Genomic DNA, 24,933 nt, shown 5'->3' with positions numbered 1-24,933 from the left:
AGATGCACGGTTCCCTGCCTCTGTCTGGGGATGTCCCCTTTCCCTCCTGGAGCGGGGAAGCACAGCAGTGCGGGAAATGCCGACCCTGCCAAGCAGCCTCAGCGCTTGCTCCATCCAACGCGCTCTTTGGGGTGGCCAGTCAGGAGCTTGAGTTCGGACCCTTCGTAAAGCAATGGGAAGTAGAAGCTGTGCTGGCCAATTTGTCGAAGCTCTGATTGTCTGAGGGCAAGGAGGAGAGCAATCCGCTCGCTGCCAGCGCTGTTGGTCTCTCCCTGAGTCACAAGGCACTGATTATCTGCTTGCGGGCAGCAGGCTGGCCTGCAGCGAGGAGGCAGAACTGGATGTCCTCCTGCCCGCAGCAAAGAGGAGGAAAGCTGCAAGAGCCCGTGGAAGGTTTGGTAACGGCAGCGTGTCTGCGCCGGAGGGCAGAGCATCCGGGGAGCTGCTGGTCCTCGGCCCTGTGGGGCCGTGCTCGCGGCCCAGCTCCGGTTGAACGCGTGCCAGCAGGGGGATTAATGGGGATGTTGCAGAGATTGCTTGCACATTTGGCTCCTGAGACCTTTGTGAAATTAAGATGCAGGGTTTGAGGCGGTTGCTTCCCAGGGCAGTCATTTAGAAAACCCAAGTATGTTTAATGGTACAATATCCCCTGAAGTACTTAGAAGGGAACTAGAAAGTAATACCATGACACAGGAAGAGAAAATCGTCCAGCCCTGCTAAACAGCTTCCGCGCTTAAAATAGGTAAAAGGTGAGGAATAGTTGAGTCCTCTTTGGGCAGGATCTTCAGTGATTTATCTGTAAAAGGTATGGAAAAGATGATGTTGCCCTAATTGGACTCTTTTGCTCCTAAAACCACAGGTAAGCCATTTATTAAAAGCTTCCGCTCTGCTCCTGACCTGCTGGTTCTGAGCTCAGTGGGGTTACTGCATGCCGTTCCAGATGTGCTGCGGTATCAAAGCACAGCTGGCGGGGCTGAGGAAGCCCTCGCTCCTTCTTGTTGTTGTTCCATGGCAATAATCTTCCATCTCCGCACTAACAATCCATCCTGCAAAGGGCTCCTCCATCCCCAGTGTCCTGTCTGCCCTAGGAGGATGTTGCTGGAGATGCTGGATGTGGTCTGAGATTTCTCAAAATTAGGAAGTCTTTAGAAGCAATCAGTTTGCTCTAATTCCCTGGCTGTGCCCCAAACCCAGGGAAGTTGCCTCTTCCAGGGGGAGCAGCGCTTTTGAACCGGCAGAGCTGCTCCGTTCTGCACAGCTACAAAGTACAAGGGGTGTGTTTGTTACAGCCCGTGTTTTTGGGAAGGTAGGAGAGACTTTGAACTGCTCCAGCAAACAGTGCCCGGGGAGAGGGTGCCCCTGCTGCTAGGCAGAACCGGTTGTTGAAAGGCATCCGTGAAATATGGTTAAGAAGAAAGCCATTTCTGTCTTTAAAAATAGAGCCTATTGCTGTCCTGAAAGTCTGTTGGGGAAGCCCAGCAGAATTGCCCATGTGGGTTACCAGAAGTGGCTTGCTAATCCAGCCTGCAGCGTGCTGATATCGCAAGATCTGAATCTCTCGGGGGAAGATAGAGGAAATTGCTATGGAGGCCCCTGAGGTTGCCTGCCCTGGCTCCAGATGCCTCACCCCCTGCGGATTTTGGCTCCCTGGCTCCCGTGTGGGTACAGTAGTACAATGTCACTGATAACTGGAGCGGGCACTTGCTGCGAAACAGATATTTGTTCTTGCTGGGTCTGGCTTTTTCTAGCGTAGGAGCAAGAAGTAACACAGCGAGCTCAGCAGAAGAGGCAATGGGACAGGAGGACCTCCCTTCCCTCTCCCCCCGCCCCCCCGCCCCCCCCCCCCCAAGTAGTTGGAAACTATTTTTGGCAGATTCTTGGTTATAAAGTTGTCTTCATGGGATACCAGGGTGAGGACTTTCTTTGGGAGGGCTGTTGTGGGCAACCATGTCTCGGTCATTTTTGTGAACTGACTGTGCTCTTCATTGCTGTCAGTTCGGTTTTTGACCCCACTTCAGCTGGGTGGTTGCTGAGGATCCGACAGCCCTGATAAGTAACCTCAGCTAATTCCCTCGGTGATGCCAGATGAAGAGTCGGATAAACGTGTCAGATTTCCGTGGGCGCTTGTGAGCGGTGTTGAAAGCGCACCCCCTCCCCGGCCGTGGCACTGTAGCCACTGGCTGCTGTGTCCTGATGAGCGACAGCAGCCCTGTGCGCTGCAGGGACCAGCTCCAGCTTTAACGCTTCCAGCAGCTAGACGAGACCAGTCGTTAGTCTGCCAGTCCCTGTCCTGTGGGCCTCTAAGTGATGAAGTTTTAGGGGCTCAATCACAGTGCCGGGGAGTGTGTAGCCTGGGGGGACGGGGCTTGGTGCCATGGGATCCGATCCTGCACCGTTCCTCTGGAGGAAGCACGCTCTGGCCAACATTCAATGCACTGGAATTGCCACATCCGCAATGTGGCACCAGTGTGTGCAGTTTGCTGTAGCCTGGGTTTCTCGGGAGTCCCATGGGCTGCTCCTGGTCCAAGTGAGCTGCTGGCCCCTTGGCACCCCTCCCAGATTGGTAGAAGTCAGTAGAAAAAAATGGTTGGTCAGAAATGACTCATAAAGGCCGTGTTTTCCTGCCAAAGGAATGCTGCCTGTCGGTCACAGAGCAATCCCTCGCTACCCTCTCTAAGGAAGGCTTCAGCTGCCTCTGTCGCAGCCTGCACCTTCATTCCCCACAGGAGACGGCACCCCAGGGGGTCCCCCCTCCCCAGGAGAGGTGACACTGAATGAGCTGTGCCAACTGACCGCCCTGCGCCCCGGGGGCACAGCCTGCGCTCTACAGACTCTCTCTCTGTCTGCAGGATGGAGACTTTCCCTGCGGTGGCCGAGGAGGTCCTGAGGGAGTTCCAGGTCCTGCTGCAGCACAGCCCCCCTCCCATCGGAAGCACCCGCATGCTCCAGCTTGTGGCAATCAACATGTTTGCAGTGTACAACTCCCAGCCCAAAGGTACCACGTGCTGCTTTAGGGGAAGCGGGCTGGGGATCAGCCGCTCTCTGTATGGCCGAGTTGCTCACGGAGGAGGGTGGGGGGGACTCATCCGCTGAAGACTGACGGGGACGCGGAGCGGTGGTTGGATGCGTGGGGGTGTCGGCATGTGTAGGGACAGCAAAGGGACCTTGGTGGAGCTGGCAGAGGCACCTGAGGAGTGAGGCGGCATCACATCTCCCTGGAGCCCGAGTCATGAAGCACAGAAGGAAGGCACTGCTTTATGGCTCTGCCTTTCCAGCATTTAGCTTGGGCCTTGCTCAGTGCCCACGCTGGCACCGGAAGGGCTGGGAGGATCTTGGAGGCCTTGGCTTTTGGGAGAGTGGCGTTGCCTGTGACCACTTGTGTCTGTGCAGGCAGCTGGGTGATGTGAAAGCCCAGGCTGGAGGCTATTCCCCATATTAAGACACCTAGAGATCTAGTATTACTCATCCTCCTCCTCCTCTCCTCCATCCACCCAGGAGGCTGTAAATGCTCTCTGCCATTGCCGGGTTTAACGTGCCGCTCAGCAGAGATGCCACCAAACCAGAGTGTCCTCTGCTGAGTTTGAAATGGTGCTTCCAGGGGACGTGCTTTCCCTGTGGCCCCCCAACACGCACGGTGGCAGGTGCCCAGATCTGCCTGAGCCGCCCGTTTGGGAGCAGGGATGGGGCTGAACTCTCTGGGTGGGAGGAAGCAGCGTTTCGCATGCCAATGGCTTGGGATTTAGATCCCAAAGATGGAGGCCTCCAGCTGATGCATTTCAGTCAAAGCCACCATGTGGGCGATCAGGCTGAGCCCCAGAGAGCTGCTGCTGGAAGATGTCTCCCTCCTGAGCCAGCTGGCTACTTGTCATGCCGGTGGTTAGTGGCCGAGGTCAGCTGATGGAGCGAAATGGCGTCGGCCGGAGGGCTGGGAAGCGGCTCCCGTGTGCCGTGCCTGCTGCCTGGCCAGCCTCGCAGGCACCCTCCCCTCCCGGGGGAAGCCCTGGGGGAACTGGAAATGTCAGTCCTGCTGGCGAGGCAGCCTTGCCCTCCCGCCTGCTAGATGCCAACCAGCGACGGTGTGTTTATCTTTGAGCTGCAAAGTACTTTACGATTATGAGCAAATGCCTCTGCGCAGCCCCCCGGTAGGTATATTAATAGCGGTGTCTGTGCCGCAGACGGGAGCTGGTGGTAAAGAGAGGAAGAGATTTGTCTGGGCTGTACGGCAAGCCCCTGTGGCAGAGCTGGAAGCGATCCCAGCTCTCAGACCACTGGACTCTGCTCTTCAGTCCGTAGCCGAGTTGCGGATGTGTGTGAGTGACAGAAAGGGAGCGCTTTTTTATCTCCTGTGAAAAATAAGTATTCTTGGAGTTTGCTGCCTCCTGTGTGGGTAACTGCCAGCTGCTCCCAGCTTTCAGATCTCTGGAGAAAGCAAACCCGTTCCTGCTGGGGACTGCAGGCTGCGCGGAGCAGGTGGTGGTGTTCGTGAAATGCCCGCAGGTCGGATGGCACTGCGGCTGCCATCCGATGCCTGGCGCCCCTCGGGGATTTCCCTGAGGGCTCCTTGCTCTGGCAACCCTAAAACATTGCAGGGACTGTTGTTGGCAAAGCAAATCCTGTTGTCAGCGCAAAATGCCCTGGTGATCTCCGAGCGCTCGTGTGCGGAGTGCTGGCACAGCCCGGGTTGGGCTCGGTGCCAACACTGTGATATTGAGAAGAGTTGGGTGCAGAAGCCGGGGGTGGGGGGAGGAAGCAAAGGGCCTGGAGTTTAAAAGGCAAGCAAGAATGTTTGCTGAGTTATTACCAAGTGCCCAGCACGGGCTGAGGGTGTTGGCTCCTTCCCCGGCGTGTGGCTTGCTGTGGGCAGAGGACTGGCTGGAGCATACGGCAGAAACGGCTGTCGGGAAGGTGCGGGTTTCCATTTCCCAGCACATGAGTCACCTCCCCGGGTTGCGGTAGCCGTGGGCAGCGGCGGGAGCGGGTGCGAGGGGGCTGATCCTCCCGTGTGGGAGGCCGGGAGGGCGCAGGGAGCAGTCCCACCCTGCCTCCATCCCCATTGCCAGGAAACGTTACTGGGGAGCCGCGAGCCGGGCTCGCCGTAGTCAGAGCTTGGCTGCGTCAGCTCCGTTGAGCTGGATCTAACTTTGCCGTTGGACCAAACGACCTCCAGAGATCTCCTCCTACTGAAATCCTTTCTGCAAATCTGGGATGGGAGCGTGTCTGTGTCCTTCCCATCGCAGGGGCCTGTCTGACCTTCAGCTGCGAGCTCTCAGTAGCAGGGGGAGATCTGTGGGTTTGGGGCCGGGGAGGGAGGTCTGTCTGAGAGGCTCTCTTCCCTGCTGTCCGGGGGTAGTTCCCTCCTGGGGTAGCTGCTCCCTCTCTCCCCCGCTGTGTATGTCCAGGTCTCTGGAGTCCCAGCTACTCCTGAGAAACTTGTAAACTTGTTTGCTTGCCCCGTGTCTGGTGTCTAATGAATCCCTCGTGCTGGGATCCAGTGGTGCTAGCAGTTGTGGGGCGGTGTCACTGGCAAAACAGTCTGGATGTGGGGAACTTTTAGCAAAATTTTATGCCCCTGAACACAAACTTTTAATCACAGATTTGGGTATTCAGGAAAAGGGAACTTGAACAATCAAATGCTTTAATAAACGCTTTTCCTCCTCCTTCCTGGGGCTTACACCAAACACATATCCTGCCCCATCCCATTCTCAGCTTCCCCCATTTTTGCTGCAGGTTATGCTCGGTCTGTCCCAATTCCTTCAGTGAGGCAACAGGCAGCACGGGAGATTGGGGACTTGTGCGTAACGGTTTGTATCTGCTGCTCTTCGCTTTGTACTTGTTCTCTTTTGCTGTGATGTGGGTCGGCCCTGGTTCCTCCGGGGTGTCCGTGCCCCAGCACGCGTCCCCCGTATGGCAGTTGTGATGTGTCCTCCTGCACCTCCTGCTAGCGGCTGCCACTCTTCCGTAAATCAATCTGTGCGAGGTCACCGCGTGCTCTTCTGACACGCTGACTTTTTGGGGTGCAGTGGGGTGGTTAAACTGATTTCAGAGCCAGCCAGCTGTGAGAGGCACGTGGTGTTCCATGGCCTCCTCCCACACAGGTCACTGCTGGCTACCGGGCCCCTGCAGCGTGTGCCCATGGCAGGGCTCGGGTGATTGGGGGCAGAGCCCCGCGGTCTGTGCCCAGTGCAGGCAGCGGAGCTGTGCTGGTGCCCCGGGGCTAGCACCAGGCACGCCGGAGCTGGTCTCAGCTGCCTGTGCAGCCGGGCAGCACTGGGAAGACCCTGGGAGATGGATTGGTCTGTTGTTTTTTCTGACAGAGGAAGCCAAAGAATTCCCACATGAAGTGTTTCCCCTGCTGTTCGGCATCAAACGGCGTGTTCCTCCCAGTGAGCCGCTCTCCCCATTGTCCACGGAGGCATGCGGCCAGCAAGGGCCCTTCTGACCTTCTGGCTGCATCCCGTCAGGAGCATTCAAGGTGTGAAAAAGCTTCTTGGAGACCTCAAACCCATGGGGCAAGCAGGGCCCAGCCAGGGGAGGGAGGCAGAGAGAGATGGGTGCTCTACATGGCAGAGACATTCAGTTGATGGAGCTTTCCACCACGGGACGTAGGTGACTACCAACATTTTGGGCCATCCTGGGCTCCAGCTGGGGTGGGGCCTTTGCGGGGTGGCCCGTTTAACAGTTTGGTAGCCATCTGCACAACCAACTTACAGAGAAGTTTGGATCCCTTTATCCCAACCACAAACACTCCAAGAATTTTAATTTTTTTTTAATTCTGTAATTTGGGGAAATAAAACTCTGGTTTCTGAAAAGACTAATTGAAGCCGTGCTTGCGGCAGGGGCATCTCGGTGAGGGGAGAGAGAGAAACCCCCTCCCAGCCCATCTGTGCCCAATTTACTCCGATCTGGCCTCTCTGAGGCTTTTTTTTCTTTCTCTCTCTCTTTAATAATTTGTTTTATAATTCCTGGAATCAAACCCATCTCAGACACACTGTTTTATTTTACTGTATTATTGGATTATACTTCCTATAAATCACTGGATGTTATTCATAGGCCACCACCAGAATAACTTCCCCTCTCCCCCCTGTCCACCCCCCCCCCCCAAAGGCCCTGCATTCCAAACAAGCGCGTACCAAAGTTGGGGGTGCAGCAGCGCGGGGCACCCTAGAGACACTTCCCGGAAATCCCAGCAAATTTGCCTGGCTGCGGGTGTGAAGCATCAGGCTGCAGCACCTGGATGCCTTCTGGCACTCTCGGGCCGGTCGCGTTGTGCCGTGTGGAGGTTGTTAGGAGGTCGGGCTTAGGTGGAAGCGGAGAGGGGAGGGGAGGGGAGGCAGGGGGGCTGCCATATGTGCATCCTCGGCACATGGAGGGAATGAAGTTGCATCCCCCGGGGCTGAGCAGAGTCGGGGCACAGAGGCACCGGGAGGTTCTGGCCAAACGCTTTAGCTGAGGATTTGGGAAAGCGGCTTGTGTTTCAACCAGAGGGAAGTTATGGCAGGGCAGGGTGACCAGCCCGTAGGGCGACTGCTCTGCCTGGGCCATTGGATGAGGAGAAGACCTGCTACTTGAGCGGCAATCCCATTGCCAAAGCTCCTGTGGGATGTGAGGAGGGTTTGAGGGGGCAGCCAGCGTGGCAGGGTCAGGCTGGGCTTTGGTCGCAGCCCTCCCTGGCGCGTCTTCTCGAGTGGAATGTGGTCGGGTTTTCTGTGCGAGGTAGGGTTGGCTGGGAAACCTTGAGGTGCGGCAAGGGAGAGGATCCATGCTCCGCTCCCTGCAGCAAATTTGGAGCAGCGTCCGTCCCCGTGGCACTGCCACACCAGTGTCCTCAGCAGCGTAGAGGAGGGCAATACCGCACAGGCCGCTTGGTGTAGAGATACTCTGCCTGGCTCCCAGAGAACTGCTCTTACGCAGCGAGTGTCCCCTAACTACAGCTTTTGCAAGGGTTTGCTAACGTGCGCGGTCCTGCTTGCTCCTTGGAGACCTACACCAGCTTCTGCGGTGTTGATCTTGCCCGAGTCTTCTTGATAGACACAAAAAGGGATCCATAGGTTAGTGCAAATCAACTGCAACTTCTAAGCAGGTACAAGACTCCTTTTTGCGTGTGTGTTCGGCACCCCGGCCTGGCTGGAGAGGGCACGTTGAACTCAAAGGACCCCCTGAAATCAGCCTGTGCTCTGCTCACCAGAAGCCTGCTCCGCTGCTGTCCTCCCACCGTGCACGGCCCTGCGCTGGATGGAGCGTGTTTCGCTTTGCTGACCACAGCTGCTCTGGCTTGCGAGCTAAAGCGTGAACCCTTAAAATATCTCCGGAGATGTTGCAGAGGCTGGTGGTGTCTGTCCTCAGCAGAACCTCAACTCTGACCATCTCCACGGTTCTTTCTTTGGTTTCTGGTGCTCGGACCCAGCTTTGCTCAAAGAGCTAACTGCAGCATCAGAAAAAGACTCAGCGGAAGCATGTACGGCTCTTCTGCTGCAGCCACATCTCAATGGCCTCTCATGAGGCTCTAACCACATCTTGCGTATGGGAGCAGACAAAAGGTGCTGGGAGTCAAAGACAAGGGAGTCCAGTGCGTTTGAGTGAGTTTAAAAATAAAGCGGTGCTGTGGACGGCTGCCTTGGTTTGGTGGAGTATTAAAATTAGGCACAAAGCAAAGCTTAATAAACCTCAGGCTGTAGATAGCAGAAGCAGCAGCTTGATCTTCCCCTGTCTGGGGAGCAGAACTGAATCTTTTTCTCCTAATTCCCCTCCTTGCGCGGTAAATACGCGTTTCACCAGAGTCCCGCTGGCACCTTCGAGCAGGCAGCTCCGTGGGCCGTGACAGCTTTGGGCACGGCGACTGGGAGATGGCTGAAGATGTTGGCAGTGCAGGGCTCCGTCCTGGGGAAGCCGAGCATCTGCAGTCCTCTGCCCCGTTGAGAGCAGAGCCTGAGGTCCCGCCACCTGCTCGGGGGACCGGGTTTTGTAATGCAAACGCAGCCCACTTGGCGCAAGGAGGATGGAGTTGAGCAGTTTCATAACTGGCTTTCTCAGGGGTGCTCAGGGCTCCGGTCGTCGTATGGCGAGTGTGGACTGAAGTGTCTACACTGAGCCGGCCAGCGTGCACCTGGCAGTCGCTGCGTGTCTTGCCCTTCGAGACCGGGCTGCGCTGTCTTCAGCGAGGTGTCATTAAGACACAACGCTTCCCAAGGCCTTACGTTTGGAGGAATTGGCTATTTAATTCATCCTTCCTCTCCCTTCGCGTTACTGCTCTTGCTTGCTTTGGGTTTGAGTTGTCATCGGGAGAGGAAGCCCCAAGGAGGGCTGGCTGGGACCGGTGTCCATCCTTCCCTGTGCTGCCGGCCTTGCGTGGAGGCTCTAGAGCGAGCCGATGCTGAGATGTCACCTGGGCAAAGGGCTTTTATGCTTAACTCATCGAGCAATGTCCGCTCCTCGCTGCGTCCCAGTGTGAGCAGGACGAAGGGTTGAAATGGCGCGAGGGGCGATGACTGCATCGCTCGTCTCGGGAGACGTGCGGCTTCCTGCGCTGAGCTGCTTGCTCCTGCTGAGCCTCCTGAGGGACACGTCCGTGTCCGGAGGTGGCAGCCGATCCTCCAGAGTGTCTCCTCTGAGTGGTTGGGAGTGTTGGAGGTTGGCACAGTTGCCGGGAACTGTCGGCGCCCTTCCTTTCAGGGAAGGAAGCTGTCTCGGACTTGAGACACATCAGCAAAGTTCAGGTAAAACACTTTTGGCCCAGGCGCTGCTTCAGAGTCTCGCTCTCGGGCTCTTGAGGCTGGTGGCAGCAATGTTTAGACCAAAGTCTTCCTTTGCTTATTCCCCTCTGTTTCCTGTTTAAAAGGCAGATTGTCACATATTTGGGGATTTATTTACCGTAATTGGAGTTATTTTCCTGGCTGCTGGTTTCTGCCCTCTGATGCAAGACTCCTCGGCGAAACGTGTGTCCAGAAAGCCATGTGACTTTTTTTCCCCCTTGCCACAAGTGCCAGCAGGAGAGGCAATAATCAACGCGCTGCAGGGAATTTCCACTTGCAGTTCAGGTTTCTGAAATCTAGACCTTGGCTTCGGAGGCAAAAAAGATTGCGCGGGGCTTTGTGGCAGGGAAGGGAAAGGTTTCCAGCGAAACCGAGCGCTTGCTGGTGTGTCAGACTCTCCAGTCGTGCCCTCCAGCCCAAGCGCAGCAAAAGTCCCCGTCGAGTAGTGTCGGATGAGCTCGCTGGGGGCTTCTGCCCGTCACACGAGCGCATCCCTACGTCTGCCCTTGAAGCCGTTCCACCAAACGCAGGGTGATACCGAGATCTCGTTTCAGGACAACGAATAGAGGGGAAATGATTTGTAATCAGAAAGCTGGAGTCTGCTTTACAGCCAAGCTTCGGCAGCCCGAGCAGCAAGTCGGGACAGAGCCGGTGACAGGCGAGGTGAGGTTGGAGGGACTTTGCTGCTGCGGTGCCACCGAGGCATGGGCCAGCGAACGCTGAAACAAAACCAGTCTTTCGACGAAGCGGCAGCGTCGCTGTATAAAATGAAAGGCAGGAAACGGAGCGCTGGCACGCAGCGTCCGTCTGTCCCGCTGTAAAGCGAGGAAGGAGGGACCTGAGGCAGCTCCCCCGGGGCTCAGCTTCACCCCTGCTTCGGCAGTGGGGAAAGAGGGGTGCCAGGGAGCCCGAGTGGGGTCGCACCAGGTGCAGCGGCTTTGGTGGAGCTTTAGATGTTTGCACCGTGACAGGAAATCCTCTTCGCTTTTAAAGAGATGTTTCTGACTCTTTAATGTGCGTCGCGCCTTTGATTTCCTCCCGCTTCTAAGCAGCGCCGAGTCAATTACTGTATTTCTGTTTAATTCTCTGAGAGAACGTTGTATAATTAGGCTAATTATGGTGCTTTGTGAAGTTGTAAAACTCTTGATTGAGCTTGCGGGGCTGTTTTATAGCCTGCCAGGTGGAGGCAGGGAGGGCTGCCCGCCCCGTGCCCTGCGCGGGTTCGGGGAGCTCCTTCCCGGGGGCTCGTCCCCTGCCAGCTCCCTCCGTCCCTCCGTGCGTCAGGTGCCCGGTGCTGGGGTGGCTTTAGCTAGGAGAGAGCATCCTCGAGGGCTCCTTGGGATCTCTTCCTGCCTTAATGCTGAGATCGGGAACGGTGGCGTAGTCACAGCTGTGTTTCTACTCACGTGTGTATCTGAGGCCGTGGAGGTTTACGTGAGAAAAGCTGTAATTTTCCCTGGTTAGGGTCTGCCCGAGGCTGCGTTCTCGTAGGTTCTCGGAGCGCGGCACTGGCTCGGCCCGTGCTCGCGGATGGGCAGGAGGAAGGCGAGGACAGATTGCTTGATGAAGCTGTGAGCAACCTGATCTAGTCAAAGATGTCCCTGCTTCCTGCAGGGGGGTTGGACTAGATGGCCTTTAGAGGTCCCTTCCAACCCAGCGCATCCTGTGATTCTATGACTTGTTGAGCCCAACCTTCAGGGGTCACCCCGGCTAACGTGGTGATGCTCCATGCTCCGTGTCCACCTTGGCAGCCAAATGTGGGCCGGGGCAGTTTAACCCCGTCTGGGTGACAGCTCTGAAGGTACGCGGCCCTTCTCTAATTGAAGGGTCATTTTTAATGCTGACTGATGTGGCTCGTGATGGCTGTGGTTAATGCGGCCGCGGGGCTGGCTCGCAGGTGACACGGAGAGGGCCTGAGCGATTTGCTTGTCCCTGAGGTTGGCGGGGGTCTCCGAGGTGCGCGCCCTGCTCCCCCAGCCGGCGGGGTGGCACGAGGGACAGACGGGAGCACGTGGCCGTGGGCTGGGAGGGAGATGCTCTGCAGGGACGGGCTTCGGCTGGGGAGTTTCTTCGTTTTCCCCCCTGCCGTTCTCCCGTCCCTCCCGGGAGCGTGTGGTCCCCTGACCCTGCCTTGGCGAACTCCCGGTGCTTCTCCGCCGGACCCGGGAGACGCGTCTTGCGAAAGCAGCGCCTGCTGTCCGGGTAATGGCACGGAGACGGAGGCGCCGGCTGCCAAAGGCGGGTTTGGGAACAGCATAAACCCTTCAGAACCGGGAAAGCGGGGAGGGGGGCGGCCGGGGAGCCAAGGTCTGACAAGACCTCATGCTTGGTGCTTGGGAGCCGGGGCTCGTCCCGGCCCGGGGAGGCTGAGGGAGGGGGCCCAATGGTGCGCGGGGAGCGGGGAAACGCTGCCACATGGGCTCGTGTGTGTCTTTAAAAAGCAGGCGAGGCGGAAGTGATGCTGGCGGCCCATCTGCGCGGGGAGCGGGAGACGCGCCCCAGCTGGTGCGAGGCCCTGGCAGCCCCGGGAGCTGCCGTCTGTTGGGGTTTTACTGCTGTCTACGTTGAAACACGGCTTGGGAAGGAACGGGGGGAAAGGAGGAGGAGGAGGAAGGAGAAGGGGAGGGGGGTCGGTGGCACGGTGCCAGTCCCGGTTCGCCTGGCCTTCTCGTTCCTCCTCCTCCTCCCCGCTCCCTCCAATGCTTTAAAGTCACATTTCCAGGCCAGACATAGAATTAATCTCTGGGCACTTCACATTGCTGGCAGCGCAAAGCAGGATGTGGGATCTTTTTTTTTTTTTTTTTCTTTTTTTTTTTCTTTCTTTTTTTTTTTTTTTTTTTCTCTCTCTCTCTCTCTCTCTCTGCGTCTTGGCTGACTTTTTTACCTCTCGAAGAATTTGGAAGGGCCGTGAGATTCCCCCCGCCTTCCCCCCCCTTCGCCTCGGTGCCGTGCAGTTTTTCAGCACGCTGATCACCCTGCTGTGGCTTCACCCTAATAGATTTCATATGCTGACACAGTTGACATCAGTACCAAACTATTTTACATGTGATCTGGTGTATTTCCTGAGGAAATCTGCAAGATATTTATTAAGAACTAATAAAATAAACCTCTCCATGAGCTTTTAGGTAGTTTTCAATTTTTCATGTCTCTCTCGTTTCCTCTTATCAATGAGTTTCTATTTTCTCCCTCCTCTCTGACCATTGCTAAAAGGAAACAAAAATAAATGTTTTAGACCGTTCCTGAATGGACACTGGGAATATTTCTGTAGTGATGTATTAGCAAAGTCGTATTTTTAGTGCTGTATTGTCAAGACTAAAAATATCCCGCCGCAGTGCATCCTTTTTATAGGGCTTTGTGTGTGCGCGCGCGTGTGTGTGCTGAACGTTGTACGAGTTTGCACCGGCGTGTAAAGGTCTGTCTTTGTACTACTGCAGCGTTGCCTCCCCGTCGCAGCTGGACTCCATTAGGCCTCGAAAATTAAAGTAATCCTGGTTAAGAAAGGGAAAAAAAAAAAAAATGTAATAATTAATCTCGCGGAGCCGCGTTTCCCCAGCTGAGCCTGGATACCTGCGTGGCAGCCCGCTTTGAGGGACTCCAGCAGCCCGGGCTTGCGTGGGCCGGTGGTTTTGCCGCTGCGTTCCTGCCGCCGAGGGTGTTCCCCGCCGCCGCGGGGACCGGCGGAGCGAACCGAGGGGTGCTGGCCGCGGGTCGCAGTCACCCAGTGGGTTCCTGCTCGTTTTTCCTGCTCGGGGAACCCTTGGGGGACCACAGTGTGCCGCCGAGCGGGAGCGTGCGCGTAGCTGGGAGTAGGCTGGGCGCTTCACGTTTTCGGAGGAATTTTCTACTTTTCTGCGATTTCTACCCCCTTCGATTAACTGTGTGCGTAACGGGGAGAACCGAAGGTGGGAGCAGGGCTGAGAAGCCGCCTCCCCTCCGTCTCCCGCTCCGAGGGCCAGTCCCCGAGCCGCGATGGCAGGCAGCTCCGTCTCTCTGCCGCCCGTGATTGATGCAGCTGTTTCCTAATATAATTTTCTGGCTGGTTCGCGTCCACGGATCCCCGGGGGAGCGTGCGGCCGTCACTCTGGCCCCCAGGACCACCCTTGCGTCACAGGTAGTGGGTGTTGTGACAGCCGGGGGGACCCGCCGGCGGGTCCCCCAGCGCCATGCGCATGGCACGCAGCGTTGGACGGACCGCTGTGTCTCACGCTCCAGCCAGGCGAGAGCGTTCCCCCTCCGGCGGCTTGTCTCCTCTGAGTCACTCGCCGATTTACGCGCGGGTGCCTCGCTTTACTGTCGGCTGCCGTCTGGAGAGCCGCAGCCTTTTCAGCTTCCTGTAGAGCAGTTCAGCGAGAGCAGTAATTAGGGCCCGTAAAAAATTTTATTTTATTAGCGAGAAGTGTTGGTGGGTAATTGGCCATAATTTGAACCCAGCCAGATTGGAGATTAATAAAAAAACATAAAAAAATTTAAAAATCACAGAGATTTTTTTTTTTTTTTTTTTTTAACCAGAAACGCCAGGGCTGTTGCTTGCCGACCCTTTTCTGAGGCGGGTGGGACGGGACGGGACGTACGGTGGCTGCCACAGGAGAGGGCGGCCGGCAGCGAGCGCCCGTGCTGTACCCGTCCTTGAGGGTGTTTGACACTGGCATGGGAAGAAAGGAAACCTTGTTTTCCAAGAACTCTGCTCTTTCTCAGCTTGATAAGCATTTAAAATAAAAGCTGCACAATTGGAATTGGCAGAGCATCCTCATTCTTTTGTCTGTCTGTTTATTTTTTTCCCCTCATCCCTCGACATGTGTGCTACAGCCCACGGTTACTACACCCCGCAGAACCACAGGCCTGGAGCTCTGCAGGCGCGCGCCGAGCTCTGCCCACCCCCAGCCTGGCTCTTTGAAGCCTGGCAGAGCGCCGTCCCCCGTGGGACCCCAACCCCGGCAGCCTCCTGATGTCCAGGGGCACTGAAGTATTTAAAAAAAAAAAAAAAAAAAAAAAAAAAAGTATGTTTTCAGCCCCTTTCGGTTCCCCCTTCCCTCGCGGGGCAGCAAACCCAGGGCTCTGCCTGGAGCCGGAGCGGTGGTTTTGGACCCGGGCTGCGACCGCGCTCTACGGACCCGATCGCTTTGGTATTTATAGAGTTTGTTAGAATGGCTCGACGGTGGCCAACGCGTCGGAGCGGTCTGACGGCCGATTCCTGCGTCCTCGCGCCTTGACGGGGTCGGCTGGTGTCGGCGATTGGAGAATTTAGCGGCGATTGGAGAATTAACCGCTCCACTCAGGGAGTAAGGAAGAGCCAAGCCCCTGCGCGTGTGTCACGCTGGTTACTGCTGGGTGAATCAGACCGGGGAGTGCGTTCAGGTTACTAGTCCTGCTTGGTCGGTGCAAGGGCTGGGGAGGGGGGGGGGGGTGTTGCTTCAGGTTAGTAGTGCTTGTTTTTTTGCTTGGCAGCCTGGGCTTGGAACCTGGCGTAACTGTTTCCCAAGGAATATTTTTGGTTTTAAAACTGAAGGTCAGCAGTTCGCGAGCGCCGCGCTTGCAGCCAACTCTGTGGTTCGCCTCGTGCCACCGGGCCAGCAGCACTTGAGATCCTGATCAATTGATCTGCAACAATATGAAACCACGAAGGGTGACTGCCAGTTAAAACTCCCCGTCTCGCCCCGTTTTCCCCACCCAAAGTGTCTTTCTGCCCATATCCCCTTTCTTGCCGCCCGTCTCCCTCCCTCCCTTTCGGCTGTGTATTGGAGTTTTTGTCTATCTTTTTCCATCTCTCTGTCTCTTTTCATAACAGTTTTTAATAATGTTTTAGTTAGTTCCAGCCTTTTCCCTCAATGGATCCCATTGGAAAATGCATTTGAAAGGAAACAGTTATACACTTCCCTTCCTTTGAAACTCTGTTGGCACCTTTTCCAGTGCAGTAAACCATACAACATGGATTTTCAAAGTTTCCAAACACAGACATGCTGGCGTTAAATTTATGAAAAAATATTTTATTCGGCTGTATAGTAACTATGAGTCTCTGAGCTGCTGGTCACAGTGAAATCGAAGCTCGCTTTGGAACTGCAACAGGTTTTCAAATCTCTGCAGGAAACGGAGCGGCGCTGGCGGTATGGGAACCCGCAGCTCCCTCGCGCCCTCCCCAAGCGGCAAACGAAAGGGGGTGCTGGGGTACCCTGGGGCCGAGCCCCCCCCCCACCCTCGGGCACAGCTTTTCCCTGCGGACCGTCCTGCTGGGGAGGGGGCGGCAACGGTAGCTGCAGGGAACTTCACGGTCACGCCAAGCCTATCTCAAATCACAGGGGGAAAAGAGGAATTTGGCATAAAACCGTTATGTCTTATGCTTGTTAATGAATGTAGAAGGTTAAGGCTTTTTAGTTGCTGAGTCCCGTGGCAGGGGGGGCGCTCGATAGCCGGCGTGAGTGTGCCTGGGCTGCAGTCCGCCCGGGGTTTTGGGACCCGAGGCTCCGGCTACATGTAAGTTGTTGGAGCACTGAGATCATATTTTCTAATACGGGGGTTCGGATGTGAAACTTCCTGGAATGGTTTCTCTGTGTGCTGTGGGTTTGTGCCTGTGGTCTCGGCCCTTCCCGGAGGGAATTGCTCACTTGACACCTGAGAACCTCCCTTTGTGTGGCACCGCTCAGAGCAGATTTTTTCCGAATTTCCACCGAAGACCACGGCCCCCATTCACCACGAGAGGTCGGGTGGGTGAATCTGCCCGTATCCTCCCGAGTGCCGCTGCGAGGGGTTGTTTCCAAAGACAGCGAGCCTCGAAGCCTGTGCTCGGCAGCGCTTCCATGCGCTTGAGCCATGCTGTAATGGAGATAAGGCCTCCTGTGATAGACAAGATGATGACGTGGCAAAGAGATCCTCAATTTCCCTCTTGTCCTTTTGCAAAATTCCTTTCCCTTCATATGGGAGTTTTCCAGAGAAGTCGCTGATTAAGTGTTACCATCATGCTCGGTGCCGCATGGAGTGTAGGCAGAGCGAGGAGGTTCAGGTCCAAATAATCAGATAGCGTAAACTCACTGACTTCTGTCTTAAAGCATCGTGGGTTTGGATGTCTTTCTGCATGATATTATGGTATCTGCATGGTATCTAATGTGTACTGATGGGGAACTGAGCGTAAGGAAAATAACGCGTTTTCTAGTTTTTTGGATGCTCACCTTGAGGTGCAGGCGATGGAGTCCTCCTAAAAACATAGCCCTTCAGGAACCGTGTTTGCTCCTGTTCAAAGCGGAGTTGCCCAGTGTCTGCGAATTCCATCCCCTCTGTGTCACCGTGGCCGGCCAAGGAGTGAGGGACATATAAACACTGACCACGTGTGCCGAGAGGGGTTAAGGTGAGTCCTGGATCCTCCTGGAAGTTCATGACCCAAGGCAAAGACAGAATGTAGTTCCCCAGCCTAGCGCTGAGCCATCCTAATCCCCAGAACATTGCCGTGTCCTGCAGCCCCCAGCCTTACTGAACGCGTACGTGTTTCAGCACATCAGAACGCTCGGCAGGAGGGTCTCTACTGACTGTTAATTCTCTGTCTTGGCTGAAAGCGGTAACCTGAGGGGGGAAGAAGTGGTATGTCGTCAGGACTACCTTATGATGCGTATGTGTGATGGAGTTTACTTGAAGTTGCATAGACGGCTCTAAGTCTGGTGTTCCTGACCTTTGAGCGCTTTGTGTTCGTGTAACGATATTAGTTTGCATAATTCCCATCGTTTTTAGAAAAGTGAGCTCCCCGCGTGGAACGGGACTGACCTCACCTGGGATCCTCGGCGGGCCCGTGGATCTAGGTTCGCCACACAAACCTCTGCCAGGGCAGGAGCGCTGGACGTGCGGGGCTGTTACGCTCCGTGACACCAGCCGCTGGGAAGAGCAGCCACTGGTGGTGCCAGCAGAGGAGCCTGGGCGCCTGGAGAACGGGCCGCTACGCTGTCGTAGAATCGGAGAATCGCCTGGGTTGGAAGGGACCTTTCAGATCACCTACCTGCCCTTCCCTCCCTGCTGTCTCACCTGGCTTCGTTTCTTCTTCCCTCCTCTACCCAAGCAGATGAACCAGCGGCTGCTTCGGTCGCCGTGGCACGTGAGAGCTGTCTGATAACGACCGCTCAGATTTCCACAGCCCTTGGCAAAGCAGGGGCGGACGGAGGTGGCAGAAGGCACACTCGGGCTCCGCCGCCGTCCCCTGCCAAACTTCTGGTTCCTGCTCCGAAATGTGAAGGTGCTAGGGATTTCGCTGAAATGGTCAAAGGATTTTTAACTTGAGAAGAACAATATATTTTCCCTAACCTCATTCTGGCAAATGGCTGAGCCTTTGTAGCTGAAATTTTCCCAATAAATTCAGCTCGAAGAAAGCTTTTGGCATGAAGGATCGCAGCCTAAATGGTTAAAGTTTGGCAAAGTTGTTAAGAACTAAAACCAGGGTGTTATATGGAAAGTGTTAGGTAAGCTTCGCTGTAGGCAGAGCGGCTGGGCTGTGCCCCTCTCGGAGGGGTGTCCTGGTGCTGGGGGTGCCACCGGCATGAGCCAGGGGGCCTGGAGGGGACCGAGCAGGGGCCGGAGGTGGCCAGGGGCTGGAGCGGGAGGTGAGGAGGCAGTTCAGGCCTGCAGGCATCAGATGGGGGCCCTGGGATGGACTGCCTCCCTTGGGGGAAGGGGGGGGGTCTGGGTTTCACTTTGCATTTTGGCATTTGCTTTGCAAACTGACACAGTGGCGCCCTGGTCCCTCAGGAAGCTGTAAAAAGAAGAGCAGCAAATGAGTGAATGTGTTGAAACGGAAGCTCGGCACTTCGCTGTTCCTGCCCCATCAAAGGCTGCTTTCTCCGAACGCGCCTGTCTGCAAGCGCTTTCTCTCATTAACTTTTACTCCGGGCTTGAAGCGCTCACCAAGGTTCACACCAGAGGAGGCATGTTCCAGGCTGTCTGTTTGCGTTTGCTGCCAAAGACATGCCCACCTCCAGCACGAGGAGGGAGGGCGTTAAAAAAAAAAAAGGCTGCCTTTTATTTGCTGCGATTGTCCTGGTAAAACTTCACGCGGGGCTGGAGTAAATCTCTTGGGAAGCCCTGTTCACACCTCCTCCCCTGTTGTAAATAACATCTGACACGATTATGGTTGGGCGCACGCAGCTCCTGGGTGGGATGCTCGTAGGAGCTTGCCATGCCTGCTGCCTAGCGCCCGGCCGGGCCGCCACGGCAGCGCGCTCCCCCGAGCACACGCGCTGAGGAGCCTGCTCTCCTCGCCGGCCCTTTCCGGGGTGAGGTTCAGGGCTCCGGCTGTGCAGGTGGCTCCTTCGAAAAGGGATGAAAGATCCGTGCAGACAGAGGATACGCCGTCGGGGGGTTTCTTGTATGGGATTGCATCATCCTGCCTCACTGCAGTGCCCCTAACGCCTTTTTACGTTTCCATCGTCCGCGTTCTTTCTTCTTTTGGTGCAGCGTTCTCTGTTTTGTCCAGATGCCGTCTGCACGTACCGAGCCCTGCTCGGCTTTGGACCCTTTCACTGTTGCAGCCACTTCAATCCCATCCATCTCGCGCATCCTATAGCAATATTTCCTCCGCGGTAGGAGACGGCTGGTGCCAGGCCGCTCTGGAGCTATCTACATGCTGATGAGCTGCGTTGCCAGCTTGGAGGGACGTACTTTCTTACGAGCTAGCCAGGAGTTGTGTACCTTTGGGTTTGCCAGCCTTTTAGCTGCCAGACAGGTCAGATTCGTGTAGCTGTCAGTTGTTGGCAGCAGAACCAGCGGCTCCGGGGATCGCGCAGAGCCTTGAGGCTAGTGAAGATTTTGCTGTGCCCGTGTCGTAAGTCCTAGCGTCAGCTCACCCGTTTGGAGCCGCTCCGGGTGAAGGCAGCGCTGAGAAATAAGAGATTCTCTGGCGAGTCTCCAGGCTTTGCCAGCGTGGGTGAGACTGTAGGTGCCTTTTCCCCAGCTGTGACGGTCGGTCTGCCTGGGACTGGAGTGTCTCGATGCAAACGTCACTAGCGAAAGCTGGGACGTGTGTGGCTGCCCGGGCAGGAGGAGTGTTTCGGACACTACGTGGGGTGTTTCGCATCCAAAACTGACTCCTGCGGCCTCTCTGGGGCCAGGGGTGCAGAGCAGGATCCTGGCCCTGCCAGCTGGGTGAGGCACCCCAAGCGCGGAGGGAAAGCTCCGAGTGCTGCTTAGTGCAAGTGGAAATGGCTTCAATCTGTGTTTTGACTGATGGGTCTTTTCAGGAAATTTCTGAGAATAACATTTCTAAAAATGTCTGCTTCTTTCCACTGATATTTCCTGGAAAAGGCTGCAGTTAATTTTAAACCATTATCCTTTTCCCTTTTCAAGTGGAAATGGCTCTGTGCTTGTCCTCAAGGCTAATGTCATTCTTTCTGTCCTAGCCCGGGTTGTGTGGTGGGGAGGGACGGTGTGCCTCTGCCCTGGCCTCCGCTCGCAGGACCTGTTGGTCTTCCAGGGCTGCAGAAATTGGGGTGCTGGGGGCACTCTGTGCACGTGTCTGCTTTCCCCTTGGAAATGAATCTTCTCTCCTCGAGTCACTTCACCGTGTTCTTTGTCGGTGACTCCTGGCTAGTCCTGAGTACGCAAGAAAGCCGTCTCTAAAGTCATTCCCTTGCCCAGCCTAAAGCTCTGTTTGTCGGGGTCAGGAAGGAGATACTGAACTGGTTATTGTACCTCCGGTGCAGGGATCCAGCCCTGCACGTGGATCCCGGGCTTGGGGACGGTCAGAGCCGGAGGCGAGCTCCTGGATCAGCCGGAGGGAGCTGGCAGCACAGAGCTGCCCTGGGCAGGCGGCCCCTTCGGGTCGGGCAGAGCACGGCTTCCCCTGTGGCTCTCCAGCAGGCTTGCTGCTTCGGGTGGGAATATGTCATTAATTTTTATACCTTCCCCTGTAAACCATCGACCCTTTTTATGATGTCATGAGGGATTCCTTAATTTTGCAGCTGCTTCCTGGTTACGTCAGAGAAGAGCCTCCCGTCCTAGAGCCCAGCGCTGCAGTCCAGAACGGCTGGAAACAAATGAAGTGTTGAATATCTAATGGCTTCCACAGGGAGAGCTGCTCCATCCTCCCCAGGCCCCCGGCATTCCTCACCTCCTAGGCCTCCCTCCCTCCCTCCCTCCCTTCCTCCCTCGGACAAGACGGGGTTTCAGCACGGAGCAGAGGGAGCCCGCGGGCTCCTGGGCGGCCCCGGCTGCTTTGGGAAATTTGGGAACATGTGCAGCGAGTTCCCCGGTGCTGTTGCATGTCTGGGCGCTACAGGCGAGACACCCCCCCCCTGCCCCAGGGTCCTTCCTGCCTCTCTGCGGGGAGAGGTCGGTACGGGGAGGTGGATTGGGGGCATCCAGGTTATTACTGCAATCCGAAGGTGGCTTTGGGAGGGATTCAGCCCTTTGTGCTGCAGGTGGTGGCGTTCAGCTCGGCCAGGGCTGTGCTGGGAGGGCTGGGGCTGCCATCCTGTCTGCTGCCTGCAAATTCAGGCTCGGGGAGCATCCTTTGCAGGGAGGCTGCCCATCGTTCCCAGGCTCTTTGCAGGGTATTAGCCAGGGTTGAGCCAGTGCCTCCGGGTTCCCAGGCTCTTTCGGGGGCAGATGAGTGTGTGCGTGGTGACTCGCCACTTCCCAGCGGAGAGCTGGGAGTGCCCGTGACTCACAGGTCTTCTTCGAGGAGGTGGCGGGGAAATGCCCCGCAGCTGTGAGCATCCCCCTCGCTTTCCTGCTTTATATTCCTGTTGGTGTTGTGTGGTCTCCACCGTGGGCAGGCGGCGGTGGGACCAGCTGCCTAGACCAGCAGCGCGGCTCTCCTTACCCGCGTCCTGCAGACACCCCCATCCCGGTGGGCCGCCCTGTGCCCCTGCCAACGCTGCGTCTGGCGGCGGGTGACTCACGGCAGAAACACGCCTGTGTCTGAGCGATAAGAGAGCAAACAAATTGCCTTCAGGTGGTGTCAGCTTGGAGGTGACCAGCCTCTGTCTTCTTCCCCGCAGGGCAGCAGCCGGCTGGTGAATCAGTTGTCTGTGCGGCCGAGCTGCTGACACATCAGCCGGGTGCCTTAGGCACCGCTCGCCCGCCGCCCCGCGCTCACCGAGCTCCTCCACCTCCTGCCTCCCCTGGCCAGCCCATTATGTCATCCTTGGGATTGCGTCCGGAGACCCGTTCGTTCGTTTGATTGCCTTCGCGTACGGTCCTTTACCCCCTCACCGGGGAAGGTGGGTTCAAGCTGTTGCTCCCCGGGAGCAAAGCACGTCCCTGCTGCTCCCTCTGCCTGCGCTGGGGCCACCTGCTGCCGGCGCCGCTGCCTGGAGCCACAGCTCAGGTCAGGACCGGGAGGCCAGCGTGGAAACTGTCTCGCTGGAGTCCTCCCGACCCTTGGCTAGAGCAGCCTGGTTGCCTGAATCAAAGGAATCTGCTCTCCTTCGGGACTCTAACGCTTGTTGGCTGGTGTTGTTTTAACTGCGAAAGATTCAGCCCTCCTTGCGTTGTGTGAGCTGGGATGGATGTAGGAGCATGTCTGCTGCTTGCTTGCGAGCTTGGGAGTTGCTGTGGCTCACTTCCACCGCTGCCTAGAGCGCGCTCGGAGCCGAGCAGCTGGGACCCCTCACGTCCAGCCCCCCTGCCCCGTCCCCGCCGGTGCCCCCCCGGCCGAGGCCACGTGGCTTGCGCTCGCTCTGCCCCGATTGTCCCTCGCAGGATTTCCTTCGGCACATGGCACTCGAGCGGCCGCGAGAAGCTTCCTCCAGCAAATCCCTCTCCTCGGAGGCGGCCGTCCCTTGCATCGCCTGCTCTTTTCCCATTCCCATTTCCTGTGGCTGGTTGCGTTGCCCTAATAGAGGTTTGGCATTGCTGTTTCGCACACCCTAGTGGGAGAGGGGATGTGTTTATCACTTTTCCTGGAGATTATCTGTTTAAGCACTCTCTGACAGTTACAATAACAAGGGCAGCGCGTTGTGTTTCCCAGCAAAAGGACACTCGCTGCTGAAAGATGTATAGCACTAATTAGAAATACATAACATCCGGCCACATGGCAGCCTTCTCCCGGCCGCTCCATTTCCTGAGCTCAGACGACTTTGACGACAGTTGGTTTATGTTTTCCATGAATATAATGTTCTCAGAGAAACACAAATTTCTCCCCGTTACAAAAGTCCCCATTTCTCTCCGTCTCTCTCTCCCCCCCTCCCCACGCACCCTTCCCTCTGCGAAACAGGTAGATTTATGACAGCAGAAAGCCTGGGTCGGATCCTGCTGCCGGCCGGGTCGGAGCAGAGCTCGCAGCCCCTGCGCGGGACGCAGCCGGGAGCCCAGGTAGACGCTCGCAGAGGGCGCTGCCGCTGCCGGGCTCTCTGCAGAGGAAACTGCCTCCTGGTAGGAAAACAGCGCGCTCTGTGCAGACCCGTGCTCAGCTGGAGGAAAAAACTCTCATTCCTACACGCGAAGGAACAGGAAGACTCTTCTACAGCTTGGAGGGTTTTTGCGATCTGCAGAAAAACCACCCGGCCCTGGTTCCCGGCTGCTTTCTCTCTGCTCGCAGTCCGAGGCTCATCAGCTCCCATTTTTTCCATCCCGTCCCCTTTCCCTCCTCTCGCTCTTGGGCTCTGCTTCAGAGCTGATAGCCTGGGCGCCAGTTGGAGGAGTCCGGGTCCCATCTCGAGCTTGCAGCGAGCGGCGGGGACTAGTACAGGGACGTTTTTTCGGAGGTCCCCGCGTGCTGGGTGGGAGCGGAGCAGTTGCTCTGCTGAGCGTAAGGCAGGTTAGGTGTAAGGGCGGTTAGATGTAAGGGAGGTAGGAAGATGGAGCATGCTCAGGGAGGTGAAATCTTAGAAGGTTTTCGCTGCTGAAATGAATTCCTATTGAATGTGGAAAAACTGCTGTATTTCAGATGTTTATAGCTTGGCCAAGCGCGGACAGATTTCTAGTAGGACAGGAAAACTCTCTGTTAAAAAGGTTATTCTGCAGCAAAATCTCAGATCCCCTTTCCAGGATTTGCAGTTGCTAGATTAGCTCAAGGAAAAGGTTGTAAGTGTTTTTTTCTAGCAAGGGTAAGCCACTATCTTGTTTCCTAGCTTCATTCTCACAAGTAGCCGAACTGTTTTGGCTAAAGATTTCCGGAAGAATTCAGGCTGAGACAGGCACCCAGCATGGAAACTTCAGCTCCGATAGTTAAAGTCTGAGCCAACTGGAAAAAGGGTCCTACGAGTGGCTAGTGTCAGGCAGGCTTAATAACGCAGCGCTCAAACCCTGCCTGCAAAAAACAATCAGAGCTCATGTCCCGCTGGCGGGTCCAGCGTCTGGAGCCCTCGCCGTGGGATGGGTTTGCAGAGGGCTGCAGGGCTCTCGCTGATTTTTCGGGTGCAGAAAAAACAGATCTTCGAGGCAAATCCAGCCTAGGGAAGTGTGGGGTGATACAAATTACCCAGGCTGTTGGTTGGGGCTGCGAAGCGTTTGATGACATTCCTGCTTTAAGATACTCTCCCTGCTCCTTTCTAGCCCTGTGCAGCGTTGCACGTACCTCAGAGTTTTGCTGGCGTGGTTGCTGTGGGGCTACAAGTGACCGATCCAGCTTGAGAAAGCTGCCAGAAGGTGGGTTTTGAGGCTGGCTCCGCTCCCTGCCGTGGCTGCAGTGTGGCTCCAGCGTGGCTCCACGGGCCGCGCGTCGGTGCGGCGTGTGTCGGTGCAGCGTGCGGCGGGGCTACGGGGTTACCCCCAGTCAGTCTTGGCTGCCAACGCCGCCAGTCCTGAAGCCCTGACCTTGGGCTGTGGTTTAACAAGGAGTTATTTAGGTAGCGGTGCCACCTCCGCTCCCCCCACACAGCACCTTTGGTGGCAGTGGCACAAAAGGTGACATTTCTAACCCCGATGAGCTGGGTGATCTGGTTCGCAGGATGGCTGCCGAGGGGTGACGTGGTGACAGGAGCTGTTTAACCGATGCTGGCATTAACAGGGATGTTTGCCCGGTTGCAAGGGGAGAAGGTGGAGGGGAAACGTGTTGTGGTTGGTGGTGCACAACCTGGTGTTGTGCTGGATGATTTCCTGCAGAGCATCGCTGCTGCGGCTGCTGGTGGCACAGAAGAGCCACATCTCTGACCACCTTGGGGCCTGTGAGCCCGGGGCAGCTTCTTTTCTGTGTGATTTCTGTCCGTAGTTTGCCTGACCACCTCCGCACCGCACCCCGGCTGCGCGGCACGGCTCGGGGTGAGCCCAGCAGGGT

The 24,933-nt window shown here is 56.4% G+C and overlaps 1 protein-coding gene across 3 annotated transcripts in view; it reads left to right on the top strand.

The window, feature by feature from the left end:
* The window catches only part of SMG6 (SMG6 nonsense mediated mRNA decay factor), a 117,561-nt gene that overhangs the window by 27,524 nt on the left and 65,104 nt on the right, over positions 1 to 24,933 (top strand). For all 3 annotated transcript variants that reach the window (XM_074593602.1, XM_074593601.1, XM_074593604.1), the window contains exon 10: positions 2,850 to 2,995. In XM_074593602.1, coding sequence (XP_074449703.1) covers positions 2,850 to 2,995 — 146 coding nt within the window. The remainder of the gene's footprint in view (positions 1 to 2,849; positions 2,996 to 24,933) is intronic.

This window comes from Larus michahellis, chromosome 7 (genome assembly GCF_964199755.1).
Source record: "Larus michahellis chromosome 7, bLarMic1.1, whole genome shotgun sequence".
Taxonomy (NCBI): domain Eukaryota; kingdom Metazoa; phylum Chordata; class Aves; order Charadriiformes; family Laridae; genus Larus; species Larus michahellis.
This window is presented reverse-complemented; position numbering and strand designations above follow the sequence as displayed.